General features: G+C 38.2%; 1 protein-coding gene and 1 pseudogene across 2 annotated transcripts; both read right to left on the minus strand.

The window, feature by feature from the left end:
• LOC107729698 (ornithine decarboxylase antizyme 1-like) overlaps positions 1-1,815 on the minus strand; it is a 6,767-nt pseudogene extending 4,952 nt beyond the window's left edge.
• Positions 1,816-5,907: 4,092 nt separating this feature from the next.
• On the minus strand, positions 5,908-11,962 carry LOC107729672 (muellerian-inhibiting factor-like). 2 transcript variants are annotated; one of them, XM_016540322.1, is made up of 7 exons: positions 11,703-11,962; positions 8,553-8,864; positions 8,262-8,431; positions 7,906-8,017; positions 7,686-7,821; positions 6,961-7,391; positions 5,908-6,817 (listed from the first exon to the last, which is right to left on the minus strand). In XM_016540322.1, the coding sequence occupies exons 1-7, from the start codon at positions 11,818-11,820 to the stop codon at positions 6,396-6,398; spliced, it is 1,701 nt and encodes a 566-aa protein (XP_016395808.1). In that variant the 5' UTR covers positions 11,821-11,962; the 3' UTR covers positions 5,908-6,395. The 2 variants fall into 2 exon arrangements, with proteins under 2 accessions (XP_016395808.1, XP_016395807.1); XM_016540321.1 differs by having other exon boundaries at positions 8,262-8,434.
• Between the last annotated feature and the right edge of the window lie 5,163 nt (positions 11,963-17,125).

Raw genomic sequence — 17,125 nt, forward strand, 5'->3', positions numbered from 1 at the left:
ATTTATACAACAAAAAAAATATTGCACATCAATGTAAAAAAAAAAAAAAAAAAAAAGCAGCAGAGAACTTTGTAAAATACAGCACAGGCCAAATTGTGCATATGCAAATCTTTAACCTGAACAAAAATGAATTAAGGCATCCAAATGCATCTTGCAAACCAGCGCAACCTCATTTCACTTCAGCAAAGCAATGTGAGGGCAGCGACAAGAACCTTTGTTTGTCCTATTGAAAACAGCCTAATCCCTGAAGTCAGACTACTTTGACTCTCCATTCACAAGAGGACACCGTGAGCCTGTTACAGAGGCTGGGATCACGTGGGAGGAGATGAACGGTAGTTACACAACACCTGCAGCAGGTGAATGAACACCCACATCATTCAAACCCAATGAGTACAAGGGGTTACTGCAAGACCAGAAAGCCTCTGATGAAAGCGTAGGCCAAATAAAGGAAGCTAAAACATCCGCCCATTTTTAAACCTGGATGTGTGACGCATCACTGCATGAAAGACATACATGAATAATCTGGTGGGCAACTTCCTTCCAAAAAGGAGACAAGAGGTAACTGGTGTTACAAACAACCCACATACAAGTTGAGACATGACTACATCTAAAAAACACATGTACTAACCGAAATTTCCCTTTTAAACCTGCTATTCTTTGAGGAGAATGTATCAAAATAAACGGCACCAAAATAGACTTCTCTCAGATTATATTTTGAGAACGTTTGGATTTGAGCAGTTAACTTTTCATTCTTCGATACAGATAAAATGGTTTAAGAAATTAATTATAGCTTAAAACCAACACAATCATGGTACTCCATACAGTACAGCAATGACGCATGCTTGAGGAACAAACAAGGGGGGGATGGGCGAGGCGACGTTTAGCCATTAGCACATTACAATTCTTCACATTAACTACATACCGGTTTTAACAGCCATTTAGTGGGGAATTACAAATTTATATGACGGTTAATTATTCCTACTCAACGTATCATTAATAACACAATCTTAACAGTGACACAAAAGCAATATAGCCAACTGTTCTGGCTTTGTCCAGTTAGCATTAAATGTTAGCCACCTTGCAAACACGAACGTCAATCACTTGTTGAGCTGTGCGACACCTGAATAAACCTTTTAAGCATTTGTAAAACTATAAAATAATATCATATAATGAATAACACCATGTTATGATGCTACATAATGAAGTTTATTTCAATCATCTCATATTAGCTCAAAAGATAAAAAGAGACTACATAGACTTCTAAATAAATTTAAACAGACGTTGGCAATAATGACAGTTTGAATTTATTAAAAGTTTCTAGAACGATAAGCGTACTCGACAAAACCTGTTACCTGGCAACAGGCCTGTCAATCATTCTAATCCGCGACTGATTGACAACACGATCCCACCGGAACAGACAGCGGCTTTCTCGCGTGAGATTTAGCATAATTCATTCAGAAATATCTAAGGAATTTTGACAGATGGATAGATTTAAATCTCATTTAGCTAGAAACATTAAATCGAATATACATTCAGTTGTATTTCGTCATAAAATGTATAGCTCGCTAGGCTGTACAGCTAAAACAAGGCCGCGCGCGAGCAATCTACATAAAAGCCCCACATTACCTTTCACTCTCGGGTTTATTACGGGTCATTTCGATCACTGGCATCTTGGATATATTACTCTCTTTTTCTCTGACAAAACAGTGGCTATTCAGGATCGTCTGGAGGTTGGATTTAACCATCCGGCCAACGTCAAGGCCCGATTCTTCTCTGTCCGTGCGCCGACTGAAAGTGTTAACGGCTGTAGGCCCGCAGTAATTATACTCTGAAACACGAGTGGGCGTGGCTTCGGCGTTACGTCACGCGCTTTAGCAAACAAATAAGCCCTGAGTGGAAATAATCGAATTAAAATCGATCGTAGTCACAAAATTCGTAATGATAAGCCTAACGTTTGGTTTATTTATGAATGCTTATTTGTGCAGCACGCAAAAACGAAAACAGGATGGATTATAATTTATATCTAACAGAGTTACAAAATCTGTTAATAATTAATTATACTTCTCATTGTTACAGTATTCAACATGATAAGCAGAGCAAGATGTAGACTACTATATCTAAGATTCATTATAATTAATGTATTTAAATTATTAAATTAAAAATAACAATATTAACTGGAAAATATCTAAAAAAAATTCTACTTTGTATGTATATGAACATAAATAGGCTAATACCAACATTCAATTCAAGACTGCAAATCGGCCATGTAAAAGCACAAGTGCTTGTATTTTTAATAATAAAGTCGCAGCTGTTCCTGTCCATCAGGGCTCTGAAGAACTTGAGACTCCTCCTTGCACACAGTTTTTGCCTGACCACTCCGGCTTTGCCTGGTAAGAAATGCTCGTTTAACTACTAACTAACACTAATGCAGTTGTTTTTGTTTGTTTATACTCAGAATTATATGCATTACATTTATCAGCCCTATTACTCAGTAGCCAGCTCTCGTAATTTTGTACTGTTTGCAGCTGTAAAAAGACTGTAGATGTTTTCTGTTATATTTTTAGGATTTTTTTGACACAAGTTTAAATAGGTTTAAGTTAGCATTTTAACGTTAGCCACCTCGAGAACATCACTTGTTGAGCTGTGCGACACCTACATAAATGCAACAGACTCGTGTGAATCTATAAAATAAGATCATATAATAAATAACAACATGTTATAAGGGTATATTTAAGTTGAAAATGCCCTTTAATATACAAATTTAAGTGTAAGATATTTGCAAGATACTTACAAGTAAGATATTTACTTTGTTTTAATCTTCAATTCCACAGAAACTTCCAGAAAGGATAATCAGGACAAGTATGTATCTCTGACCCGTGATCTACATATGTTACACTTAAATATTTTAACATAATTCACTGTATATTTGCCATCATTACAATGAATTTCTAACTGTATCACACTTAATTTCTGAGTTACTCAACTATCTTCATTCAACAGTGAAGTATCGGCGCATATTTCCGGTGGAATCCTTGACTAAGGTGGAAAATCCATGGAAGGGCATCACTCTGAACCGCTGTATATTAGTGGCCATGGTCGTTGTGGTGGTCAGCTCAACGGTTGAGATAGTACAAGGTGAATTCTTGAATGTGAGTTATGCAGTAAATATTTGTGCATGCAAACTTAGCCAGTCAATTATTGCAAATTAAACCCTGACATTGTAGGGGCCTGAGGTGTCTTGTATCACCATGTAGGCATTTACGGTACTTTGCTTACCAAATACACTATTGATCAGGGCCCGTATTCACAAAACATTTTATCTTACCACTAAGAGTTCTCCTAAATAGCAGTAAAAGTTTTTAGCTTAGAGTTTTCTCTTAAAACCTATTCACAAAGCTGCTGAGACAAAATTTGATTTAGGAATAGAGAGAAGTCTTAAGCTAAGAGTAAGGGCGGGGTTGACCTCGTTGCTATGGATGATGTCAGCATGCTTATTAACTATGCACACAGTGATTGGCTAATAGTCTCTGTCAGAGATTTATTAAAGGCAGGGTATGTGATTTTTCAAAAACACTTTAGAAAACTGATTCGGGCCGAATAGCAAAACAAACTTGTAGCCAATCAGCAATAAGGGGCGTGTCTACTCGTGATGTGGAGGAGAGAGCTTTCAGTGCATGGGACGGACATTAGCCGAGCCGAGCGACAGAAAGATAGAGATGGCGGATAAAAAAACAAAAGAGGAAAACGTCTGCGGAACGATAAGGCAAGAAGTAGGACCCGTGTAAATATCGGATCAGCTTTCCAGCGCTGAAGAGAACTCAAGGAGCGGAGGCCTGCAATCGGACGCCGAGGTTGCTTTGTTTCTTCTCAATAGGTGAGTAACACAGTGTCTACAACAGCTAAAGTCTGCCTACACCGGACGCGATCAAACGACCGTTGAAAACCATTTGAAATGTATGTCAGCACGTCATAAATAGAACCCGGCAGCAGTTTTCTGTCGGGGATTTGTTGCACCGCGCCGCTCACGTCCGTAGACACGGTGTAACATTGGTTTTGCTTTGTTTCACAGAACTAATCGTTGCCTGGGTTGCGTACGTATATGTGGGGCGGAGCTATCAAAATAGGGGCAAGACCCTTTTGGGGTAGGGGCGTGTTTGTTTTGGTGATTTCAAATATCAACATTGGCTACCAGAAATCACTTACTCTGCCTTTAATGGAAATATTGTAGAGCACAAATAAATAAAGGTTTAAAAATAAAAAAAAATTTAATTGCCACATTCAAATAAAGATTTTAAGATGCAGGCTAAATGTCACTAATTAAACAAGTATATGTTCAGCTAATTGTCAGCCTCTTACATATGTGCTTCTCAAAAACAATTAGCAGATATGCATATAAACAGCCTTTTAATTAACAGAGTAGAATAATCATGGCTGATAGTAATACATGCAAACGTTAAAAAAAAAAAACTGGACGCAAGAACAGCTGTTACTTCTTGCCCAACTGGTTAATGAAAACAAGGATATAATCAAAGGACAATTTGGAGTTCGGATAACCTCCAAAACCAAAGGTGATACCTTTTTAAAAGGTCATTATCATCAAATGTTTCTAAAATGTTTACGTTCAGAGGCAGATTGCCGCCAACAGCCATTTTAGGAATAGTTTGCGGCTTGGTCTTAGTGACTTAGGAGTCCTCTTCACTACTCCTAACTTTTCACAGATTTAGGAGCTAGTTTCAGCGCTAAAACGCTTTGTGAAATACTCTTAGAGCAAAAATGTAGGAGTCCTAAATTTAGGATTGACACGCCCATTATTTTTAAGATTTTCTCCTAAATCGGCGAGTTATAAGCTACTTTTAGCCTTAAGATTTTTAAGACGTTTTGGGTCATTTAATACATTTATTTAGCAAGGACACATTAAATTGATCAAAATTGCCACAACTGTGTAACAGAGACAATAGAGCCATACTTTGAAGCAACAGAAGAAGAACCTGGATCAGAGCTTCAGGCTGGTGAAGCAGAGGTAAGGCTCATTTGAATCTGCTTGAACAGTTTTTAGCTAGTTCATTGTTTCTGAATTGTCTGTCTTTGCTGTAGTCTGATTCATGGTGGGACACCTTTGCATTTTGGAACTGGGGATCTGAGGATAAACTGGAAGAGTTTAAAAAGAAAAGAGCAGCAAGGCCTACGCAGGATGGAGAGAAGGTTGGACCACGGAAGATCCGTAACAAAGAAATGGCTAAAGGATTTCTCAAGGAGAGGGAATAGTCTGGGAGGGAATATTCCTAAAACAGTTATGAAGATGAAATAAATAAATATTATATATAAGTATACACTACCAGTCAAAAATGACAGTAAAATCAGTAATATTCTGAAATATTTTTACAATTTTAAATATTTGCTTTTTTTATTTTAATATGTTTTAAAATGTACTTTATTCCTGTGATCGCAGCTGAACTTTCAGTCTTCAGTATCACATGATCTTTCAGAAATCATTCTAATATGCTAATTTGCTGCTCAAGAAACATTTCTTATTATTGTCCGTGTTGAAAACAGTTGAGCTGTTCAGTATTTTTGTGGAAACTGTGATATACAACCATTTAAATGTAAAAAGTAAGATTTAAAATAAATTATTGCTATTATTCAGCAAGGAAACATTAAATCAATCAAAATTGATAGTAAAGGAATTTATAATGTTACAAAAGATTTTTGTCAAATAAATACTGTTCATTGACCTTGATATTTATCAAAGAATCCTGAATAAAATGTATCACTGTTTCTACAAAAATATTAAGCAGCCAAAACTCTTTTCCGCATTTTCAATAATGAGCACCAAATCAGCATATTGGAATGAATTCTGAAGGATCACAAGACTTCAAAAACGTTTTAAAAATCTTAATTATTCCAAACTTTTGACTGTTAGCATATATATATATATGTATATACAGTATATACTTACATAAAAATCTTCGTCTGAAATGTTTCATATAAACCTAAAACCACCTGTAACATTTTGAGAGAATTTTGCAGGAATCATATTGAATAGACAGAGATAACATGCTTTTTGAATATTTACTTTATTCTAACACAGCCAAATATTTTAATGCGCTCAGCACTGATGCAAATCTATGTTAACGGGACAGCTAATTATTTCATACAGCTAAAGTGGTCTAAAATATTGTTTATATCATTGAATATGCAAAATATCCCCCTAATTACCTAATTTACACTTCAAATGACATTTTATGTTGCATGTTTGCATAATGTACCAGGTCAGTTTGAGAAAACCTAGAGCTTTGTGTATTTACAAGCAAAAATAAATGCAGATGTATGAGGTTTTATTCATATGTTGCTATATACGCATGCATAAGCGCATTTCAAAGAGCAAAAGGAGGGCGTCAGCGACATTCACACTTGGTCGCTACCACATTGGTCTTGAAGGAGATGTTGGTGCCCTCGCTCTCCAGCTCGATCACACACAGGTCATCAAATTCCACCGGTACGCAGCAGAGAGAGCGATTGACGGGCTGGCCGCTCTGAATATGGCTGTTCAGGAGGATGGCGTGGTTGTTGCCACTGGTCAGGGGGAATCCACACTCTCCCTCACAGTTGTTGATGTTGACTTTAGAGGGCTCAAGAAAGAACTTCCTCAAGGACACGGACAAGCTCTGAAGCCGACACTGACTGGGCACTGATGGGCCATCTTCATCCGCTCTGGCTGCTCTCTGAGCTCTTTCCACCTCCCAGGTACTGAGTACCACCTGCAGGGCCTTCAGCAGCAAAACGGAGCGGTACTGGGCCCGTTTATGTTCCTTAGCGACTATAAATGAATCATAGTTTAAATGAATTATAGTATTTTAGATGCAATTCAATGGGAACATAAAGAGCTGGCTTTTATTTTGAATATTGGTGCTTAAAAATCTTTTGACAGGTAGTATATATGGAAATATATTTAATGCTCACCTGCTTCATCGTCCTCTCCTTCTGGAGAAAGGGCACTTAGTTTACTCAGTTTCTGAAGCCTGTCAATCACATTTTGCCCCGCCTCCTGCTGTTTCACCTGAGCCATGGCTTCATCCAGTCTCATTCTGAGCACAGACAGCAGAGGAGAATCTAGTGTCACCGCCACTCTGTGAGTCTGCAGGCCTTGCTGCCTCTCAGGGAAGACAAATACAGTCGGCGTGGAGGAATTCACCAGTCCTGATAGCAGGGACTCTGTGGATGACACTCCAAGGCTAAGAGGTGGAAGGGAATGCAGCGCATCCAAAGAGACCGTGTTTGCGCCTTCCTGAGATGTCGGTCCCTCTTTCTGAGGAAGGACGTCACTCAAGAACTTGTGCAGCTCGCAGAGGAAAAGATAAGTTCTGGATGGGAGTTTCTCATCCAGTGGATTTCTGAAGAAAAAGAAAAACATTGGCAATGTTCTGAATGGAATATTAGCTTAAGGAATACTGTGTAGCATATGTATCAGCATTGTGGGATATAGAACTCCTTACAATTTGCTGATGTATGTAGTAGGTTGCGTATTCTATTCACATACTTATGAGTTGTATTGCAGTATGCTATCCCATTTTCATTTTTACTGTACAGATTTAAATGGGTCATGGCTTAACAGCTTGGTTATTATCTAATCACATAATGCAGGATTAAATTGAGCAGTTTAAACCTTTAGCAAGTGAATAATTTACCTGTGATATTTTAAGTGCGGTGTCCTTTGCTCATCACGGTCAGAGAGGAAAACTAAGATCGGCTTCATTGACATATTGCTGCCATCTACCTTTCTCATCAACACGTCCCGAAGCTCAGACACACTGGGTTTCGGCTCTAAGATGTAACCGAAAGAGTTCAAATTTACAGTGTGAAAGGCTTCTTAAGAGAAGTCTGTTTTTGAAGGGAAAAAGGTCTCACGGTTTTCATCTTTCCATGTCTCAATTGTTACACTTAGTTTAAGGTGAACGTGGGCATGACTTTGTCCTGCTTTAAGGACCAGGAAACGTGTAGTTTCAGAAATGCAAACCATCTGAAAGGCAAATAGCATAGGAAAAATACATTATTATAATGAATATTAATTAGGGAAGATAATGTTTACCCAGTTGAGGAAGAAAGACTATGCAATGTAGGTGGTTGCTACACGCCTGCTTTGATATGCCAGCAATATGACATTTCACATTCCTGTTGCCCCATTTTCACCCCATCATTTCATGTTCTTTCTCTACCATAACGGTCAAAAAGTTTCAAAAAAATTAAATCATTATGAGGTTAACCTGTGTATTTGGATGGATGGAATGACTGTTGAATTTCACTCTCAAACCATCTCCTTTAATGGAATCGACACTGAACAGGAGCGTCACAGAGGCTGGGCTGGCCGGCTGAGCATGCCTTGGGAATGTGAGGGTTAAAGTCATCTCTCCTTCCTTCTCAGCATCCCAAATATCTACTAAAAAAATAACCACAACTCATCTAATGGTGTTAACTAGTCGACAAGAATGAACATCCAACTTAAACCAGGGTTTAGCTGGAAATCAAATTACGAATCCAAGAAAAAATGGATTTACCTTTTGTGGCATGTAGACCCTTGAGGCCACTTCGTTTTTGGTCCAAACGCTGTACTAGATGTGAAATCTGCAAACCTGAAGTTCCAGATGAACATATTCCAAACTGCTGGTAATCCATCCTCCCCAGTTCACTCTCCCTGTTCAGGGCTGACAGGAAGTCATCCATGGCACGACTGTGAGCTAGTTGCTCTTCATCACATGACACGTCTTCAGTGGAATGTGTTGAATGGGCAGATGGACCAATCGGCTGTTCACTGGCAGTGTGGGGTACGCGTACCATATCTGCAACTTCCTGCTCATCTCCATTCCATCCTGTTGGTCAGTCAGATAACCATTCGAGGGCAGAACACGTCACCTAAAGCAGTGGTTCTCAACCCTGTCCTGGGGACCCCTCATCACTGCACATTTTGGATGTCTTCCTCATTGGTCACACACAATTCAAATCTTGCAGATGAGTTACTCCTCCACTTCAAGGGCCACCTTCCCTGCAGAGTTTAGCTCTAGCCCTAGTTAAACACACCTGAACCAGCTAATCAAGGACTTCCAGTCAAATGTGTTGGATCTAATCTCTGCAGGATAGTGGCCGTCCAAGACCAGTATTGGACACCCCTGCCTTAACTTGTTCCCAAAAGTTTTCAAATGGTTCCTACACCCCTGCAACCACTTCAGGGAACTATTTTCAAAAAATATAATCAAGAAAACAAACTTGCACACTGCAATCACACTGCAAGTTAAAAGCTATTGCTTTAGCATGTTAATTGGTCTGTGAGATGTAAAAATGCAATAAGTTCAATTAAAGGGATAGTTCACGTAAAATTGAAAATTCTGTCATTAATTACTCACCCGTATGTTGTTCCAAACCTGTAAGACCTTCGTTCAGTTTCGGAACACAAATTAAGATATTTTTGGTGAAATCTTAAGTGTTTTCTGACCCTCCATAGACAGCAACGTAACTACCACGTTCAATGCCCAGAAAGGTAGTAAAGACATCGTTAAAATAGTCCATGTGACATCAGTGGTTCAACCTTAATTTTATGAAACTACAGCAAAAATAACGACTTTATTCAACAATTTCTTCTCTTTTGTGTCAGACTTCAATGCACATTCACAACAGTACCAGGATGCGTGCATGCGCATTCATCTGCTTGCAAACAATGTGCAGCGCATCCGGGTTCTACGTGAGAATAGGGCTGCACGATTAATCAAATGCGATTGTCATGCGCATTTTGTTAAAAAAGCCGGTTCTGTAATCAGCAGGAAATCATCATCACGTGCTTTCAGATGGAGCAGAATTTACTACACATAGCCGTAGTTCACTGACAAGTTACCCCCAAAAAAATCGCAGACGATTATATTGCACGATTCTGAAATCGAAGAAATCGTCAGTGGTTCAACCTTAATTTTATGAAACTACAGCAAAAATAACGACTTTATTCAACAATTTCTTCTCTTTTGTGTCAGACTTCAATGCACATTCACAACAGTACCAGGATGCGTGCATGCGCATTCATCTGCTTGCAAACAATGTGCAGCGCATCCGGGTTCTACGTGAGAATAGGGCTGCACGATTAATCAAATGCGATTGTCATGCGCATTTTGTTAAAAAAGCCGGTTCTGTAATCAGCAGGAAATCATCATCACGTGCTTTCAGATGGAGCAGAATTTACTACACATAGCCGTAGTTCACTGACAAGTTACCCCCAAAAAAATCGCAGACGATTATATTGCACGATTCTGAAATCGAAGAAATCGTTCGCGATAATGACAGCTGTTTGCATAGCTTCTCAGTGAACTACGGCTCTGTGAAGTAAATGCTGCTCCATCTGAAAGCATGTGAAAATACCACATTTAATAACATATTTTTACTCCAAACTCACGTTTGTATGCTAATTCATAACGTCAGTTGAGTGTTTGAAAGAAATCCTTCTGTGAGATGATGTGGCTTCTTACACAGAATAAGGCACGCAAAATATTTCATAGTATTCTAAGCAGTGATAAAGGCATTGCATTATAAATATACTTTATTTTAATGAAAATTATAATAAGAACTCAGATAAACCGTATATTGCCGTAGTCGTGTGTTTATTAGTCACGTTGAATCAATGAAAGCAGTTGAATCTTCTGTTTATTCAGCTGCAGCGAAAGGCATTTTCTGGGTTTCTTCTGCAAGGTGTATTTGGAGTTTCAGCGCGAGAGCGCCCTCTGGCCTTTGGATGGAGATTTACTGCTGATCACAGAACCGTGCTTCACTGAAAGATACGCATGACAATCGCAGATTCTGTCGAATCGCGATCTCGATTCCATTTCGATTTATCGTGCAGCCCTACGTGAGAACACCAGCTCCTGCATCAGCAGCACCACATGCATGCATCGTGGTACTATCGTGAACTCACGTCGAAGTCGGAAGAGAAGATTTATTGATTAAAGTCATTGTTTTTGTTTTCTTTGTGCACAAAGTATTCTCGTGGCTTCATAAAATTACGATTGAACCACTGATGTCACATGGACTATTTTAATTATGTCCTTAGTACCTTTCTGGGCTTTGAACGTCTCAGTTGTGTTGCTGTCTATGCAGGGTCAGAAAGCTCTTGGATTTCATCAAAAATATCTTAATTTATGTTCAGAAGATGAACGAAGGTCTTACAGGTTTGGAACGACATGAGGGTGAATAATTGAGAATTTTCATTCCATTTCGATTTATCGTGCAGCCCTACGTGAGAACACCAGCTCCTGCATCAGCAGCACCACATGCATGCATCGTGGTACTATCGTGAACTCACGTCGAAGTCGGAAGAGAAGATTTATTGATTAAAGTCATTGTTTTTGTTTTCTTTGTGCACAAAGTATTCTCGTGGCTTCATAAAATTACGATTGAACCACTGATGTCACATGGACTATTTTAATTATGTCCTTAGTACCTTTCTGGGCTTTGAACGTCTCAGTTGTGTTGCTGTCTATGCAGGGTCAGAAAGCTCTTGGATTTCATCAAAAATATCTTAATTTATGTTCAGAAGATGAACGAAGGTCTTACAGGTTTGGAACGACATGAGGGTGAATAATTAATGAGAATTTTCATTTCGGTGTGAACTAACCCTTTAATGCATCAACGTACCTCAAGACACAGATTCGGGACAAATGGAAGAGACTGACCTGATAGTTGGGTGACCCTCGGGCTGTTATCCTGCTCTTTGTGTCCTACGCTGGCACCATATGACCCAGTCGCCACAGTCAGCAACAGCATCAGCCAAAATCTTGCGTGGAAGAGCATCTTCTCCGATTCAGTCGCAGAGAAATCCAGCACTTGTTTGAGGGTGGGTCAACAGCGGGGATGTGTTTTATATACACCCCCTCCTGTGCTCCTGAGTGGAGCCAGCCTGCCAAGAAAGCTCATCCTTGGAGTAACAGTGGGTATTCGAGGCATGTGGTGGATGTGTGAATTTCGAGAGATAGTGAACGGACATCACATGCCTTTGAGCTTTGATAAGGTGAGGAGGAACTCTTACGGACAATGGATTACTTTGTAGACCCCAGACACACTGCTGTAGTAGCGGATAATAGTTTGATCCTCCTTGCTGGCAAATTGCAACAAAGTTCTATTTTTAAATGTGTACACAATTTCTTCATTTCATTCCCATGGGATGCAGTTAGACTTCTGAGTGTGTTCTCATCTCTTGGGGTACATTTTTGTTATCCCCATTGCAAATTACTATATTTTGCTCTCGACTTCATTAAGCATTGCATGGTAAAAGGGCATATCTGGGTCAGTAACTGAAAGGGTGTAGGTTCAAACCCTGCAAGGAGTTGATCAAAAAACAATGAACAGGGGCACTGTTGTATCTATATGGCAAACCTTGTACTGAAAAACTCTTTTAAGAGAATCTCAATGGCTTTTCAAAGCTGCAAGATTTTCTGCAAAACATGGGTTACCATTTAGACAAGACAGCGCCATGACACCTGCAGCTTTTAGTTTTCTTATTGCTAGCAACCTGAGTTTATGTGCCTTGCTGGGCATATTTACAGATCGCTAATATAAATATGCAAGGGTGATTACAACACATAAGAGCCGTAGTGCTCAAGGGGACCTAGGTTGAAATACACCTGCACCATTTCCCTATCTACAGTATCTTTTATGACAAAGGCAAAAAGCCCTGAAACTAAAAGTGCTAAAGGTTGACTTTGGTGAATTGCTGACTGTCAAAGGAACAGCAACAATAATCCTTTCATTAGTCCTAGCCCTGATCTCTGGAAGACCTACAGCTGCACTTGTTTTCCAGACTTTCAAGGTCCTTCTAGCGCTGGTGTGCTAGATGTTTGACCAGTCCCAAAAGATAAGGCAGGTATCTTTTAGCCAAAAGAACAGGAACAAATCACAGAGGACAAAATGCTAGATTGTTTGCCATATGTGGGATTCCTGGTGAAAGGGGTATTTCTTGAATGCTTACAAGCTTACTCTAGTTTTAGGATTTCTGGTATAATGTGATGCATTTCTACAAAAACGTAAACACTTTTATACTTTAAAAGTTGTTGATTAAGGTAAGTATATATTGGTACATCAAACTGCAAGTGCTCTCTTATAAGATAAGCATTTCTCAAAAAGATGAGTCTATTTTAGGTCTGTTTGGCAAGCACACGGAAGAGCTTAAAGGGGTCATATGATGCTGCTAAAAAGAACATTATTTTGTGTATTTGGTGTAATGAAATGTGTTTATGCGGTTTTTTTATGTTGCTGCAAGGGAATGATCTTCATTGTATATCAAAAACATTACATTCTTTTCAAATTTCATTCAGCAAGTGTTATGGTGATTTACCAGCAGGCCCCAGGGAATATTGGTCACAGTATAGTGACCTTCACAAAAGGTCACCTGCATTGCCTCTGATTATTTTTAAATTGGGTTGCAATTTTATTTCTAAGTGGTTGTGTTATTACTTTTCCCAGCTGGACATTAATCTTTGTATATTATACTAGTAAGGCAATACAAAAAAAAAAATAAACTGATCAAACTGAGCTTTCATTAGAAACACTTTATTACCTTTGTTAACAAAAAGCTGAGATTTAACTTGTCAACTGAATTAGGCTGTCATTATAAGTTTAAAGCACCAAACATTGTCACAAATATGACAACTCTTAGGAGTTTGCCGTTGTTGCACAATTATCCTGTGATATTTCTGCTGAACCATGAAAAAGCATAAGAATGTGATTAATTGAAAATAGGAATGCATGTATTCCAAATAATAACTTAAAGGGGGCAAACTACAACAGACAAACTTTGAGTTGGTGACTACAAAATAGTATATGCCGTTCAGTGGAAATTTCTATCACAGGTAAATAATGCACAGTAAAGCAATCTCATTCTCATTTATATCCGTCATCTAGGAAGACAGCCAATATTTTCAACATTCCCTTTCAATAAGCAAAACTATGAACAAAAAGCCAGAACTGACGCTCCTGAGACACTAGACAAAGCCTATATGAATTTACAAGTTTAGACATATTCTTTATTCCATTTATAACATGCGAAAGGATTAGCGTTGCCTTTTGCAATGCAACCTCATACATGTACCTGAGAAAACGCAACATCAAGAATTATGATCCGTTTACATGTTAAATAGCTTAACATCAATTTCAAGAATTGCCACCCCAACAGGAAACAGCGTCGATGGACAAAAGAGTTCAAATGAGACATCACAATGAAGTAAAACAAGCAAAGCTTGCATTGACGTTTATTAAATGTTTACCCCTTGTAATGCAAGAGGTGCATGAATCTTATAGCTGCATTTTCCTTGTTTAAAGTGTAGGAGAGCATCTTACTGTTCTATAGAGTATCCAAAATGGTCAGGATTACGAAATCATAAAACCATCACTGATAAACAGTTGCAAAGACATCAAAACACAAATTGGCCATTAAAACAGGTAACATTAACAATGACTATTAATTACTATAAAAACAAAAAAACTCAGTGTTGGTAACAATGTACTGGTCAATATTTTTTTCCATCAAAATATCCTCACGTTAATCGGGCAGAAAGACCATTTACACATTGTTTTTATTTTGTTTTTTAATATTATTATACACCATAGTCCTTTACACAGCATTCTGACTAAAGCTTAGGTGAGGTTGATTTTTCCTTGAGCACACACTTAAGCAACAAAAACACAATAAAAGGAAACAAGGAAGCAAAACAATGACGACATCCACTCCTGCTTTGTCTTCCAAGTTGGCGATGTTGTACGCCAATGACTATTTTTTTTAACGCTGTACCAGTTAGTGATGGACCGATATATCAGGCAGGCTGAAATCTCCCAAATTGTCCATACAAAGTCAATGGGGTCCAAATTTTGGCACCCCAAAAATGCGGGTTTTTCCACATTTTTCAAAATATTTTCTTTTGTGTTCCGCAGAATAAAGCAAGCCGTACAGGTTTGGAACGACATGAGGGTGAATAAACAATGACAAAGCCTTTTTTTTTGTTTGGTGAACTACCCGTTTTATTGTCCAGATATTTCACATACGTCATTACATTAGCCTATTCTCTAGATATGATAACAGTCATTGGAAAACTCATATCGGTCAACCACTAGTACTAGCCAACTGACAAAACACTAGCCAAATCTACGACCGGTCACATCAGAACAACTTCACATCACGATACGCAATAGGCTCAAACTCTAGGTTACACGACGCACTCTAGGACAGGCTTTGATAGTGGATTGTAGGTTTTGGTACGGGCGCTCTGGTATTTTCGACATCTGTGTGAACAGCAGCACCAGTTTGTGTAAGATGAAGCTGTTTGCTTTACATTTGTGAAGAAAACAACGATTTTAAGAAACAGCACCGAGCCGTACGGGCCCAAGACGGTAGGCAAACAGGCTTAGCACAGGTTCTCCTTACGAGAAATCAAAAATGTTACGAAACGCCACATGACACCAGTTTCAACAGTGTGCCATGCGTGTAATTCAAAGCATTCACTACCTGTCTCACAGGTCGATTTCGGAGCACCACTGAAGTAAATACTTCAAAAGAAAAAGTTATATCATCCTATAAAGTTCTGCAATGTACTTTCATGCTGCTTTAAGTTCGATTAAGACCAAAAGGTGTTTCTTCTAGATAAAAACGGCACTGATCCAAACAGGCAGGGGCTGTTTCATGCTGGGCGCCAAATAATACATTATAAATATTGAAAAAATAAATGCCGCAAGGCTTGAAAACATCCCTGTGTAAAAGAAGCACCAAAAAAATCTTTATTCATTTCTTGTTGTTGTTGTTGTTGATGATGATCTTAATATAAATAAGCACAGTCTAAAGTTGTACAGATTGTAGCACCATTTTTTTTAGACCGCGAGTCAAGTACATACACTTTCCACATGTTGTGCTCTGCTCCAATACAAAATAAGAGCAATCACAAACCAAAAGAAATAACAAAGGCAGAACATTAAAATGATAAATAACCCAAATTATATACACAATTATACAGTCCGAGAGAGACTACCATTCACAGTACAGAAAAAAAAACATACACAAAGGAATAAAAGAGAAACAAAAGGATGAGTTGAAGTTGCCCAGTAGTTTTTTGTCGTTTTGTGATCTTGCATTTTCCCAGTGTGTGTACATCTTTTAATCAGTGTGTTTGTATGTACAAGCGTGCGCTGGCTTTCCAGGTTGCGAAGAGCACCACGACAACATCGGATTTGGGAATCCGAAGGAAAACGCCTATGAAATCTGCGAGGAATATGGTTCAGCACCAGATTCACCTGAATAAGCCTGTACCGTGTAAGACACCGCAATTCAACAAAATATGTGCATTGTATTAAAGGTTCAGCAGTAACTGTTAGGAACATGGAAGCTTGAGTACTAAAACGGGGCCCTAAACCAAACGGTAAGCGTAGTGATTCAATAAGATCTGGTAGTTAAAGTAACTAACCTGATTAAATAGCTCCTTACAGGCTTGTCGCTCATTCTGACTCTAACTGCTTCTCTCCCTGCAGATTGTGTTTTAATCGTGTATTCCTGGAAGGTGCATTTATTTCATTTTTTTTTAAATTATAATTTATTTTACATGCACGTAAAATTACCATTTTTCCCTTTGATTAATAAAAGCTTACATTTTAAAAATGACATGCTGTTTTAATATGTTTGTCATGAACAGCTCCACAGGTAAATTATCCAGTGTAAAAATAAAATGAAATTATTTTAATTATTGGTGCATCTCATGAAGCCCATCAAGAACATGCCTGGTCATATTTCACCCCAAAAAGGAACGTAAAATAATAATAAAAATAAAATACTAATAATAAAAATAGAAGCTTATTTTTTTTGTAGTGACTTGATTTTCATGAATCAATTTCACCTCCCAAAACTGCAAGAAAAAATGTTATAGATGTACTGCAAAACATATTTTCACAAACAATAAGCATGTGTAGTACTGCAATGCAAAATAGTATTGCAATTTAACTAAATTATGTATAATTGCTAAGCACACACATTTACATGTATATATACATATACACATATACATATATATATATATATATATATATATATATATACATACATATATATATATACATACATATA

This window comes from Sinocyclocheilus rhinocerous, unplaced genomic scaffold (assembly GCF_001515625.1).
Source record: "Sinocyclocheilus rhinocerous isolate Xijiao unplaced genomic scaffold, SAMN03320098_v1.1 scaffold1149, whole genome shotgun sequence".
In the NCBI taxonomy this organism is placed as follows: Eukaryota; Metazoa; Chordata; class Actinopteri; order Cypriniformes; family Cyprinidae; genus Sinocyclocheilus; species Sinocyclocheilus rhinocerous.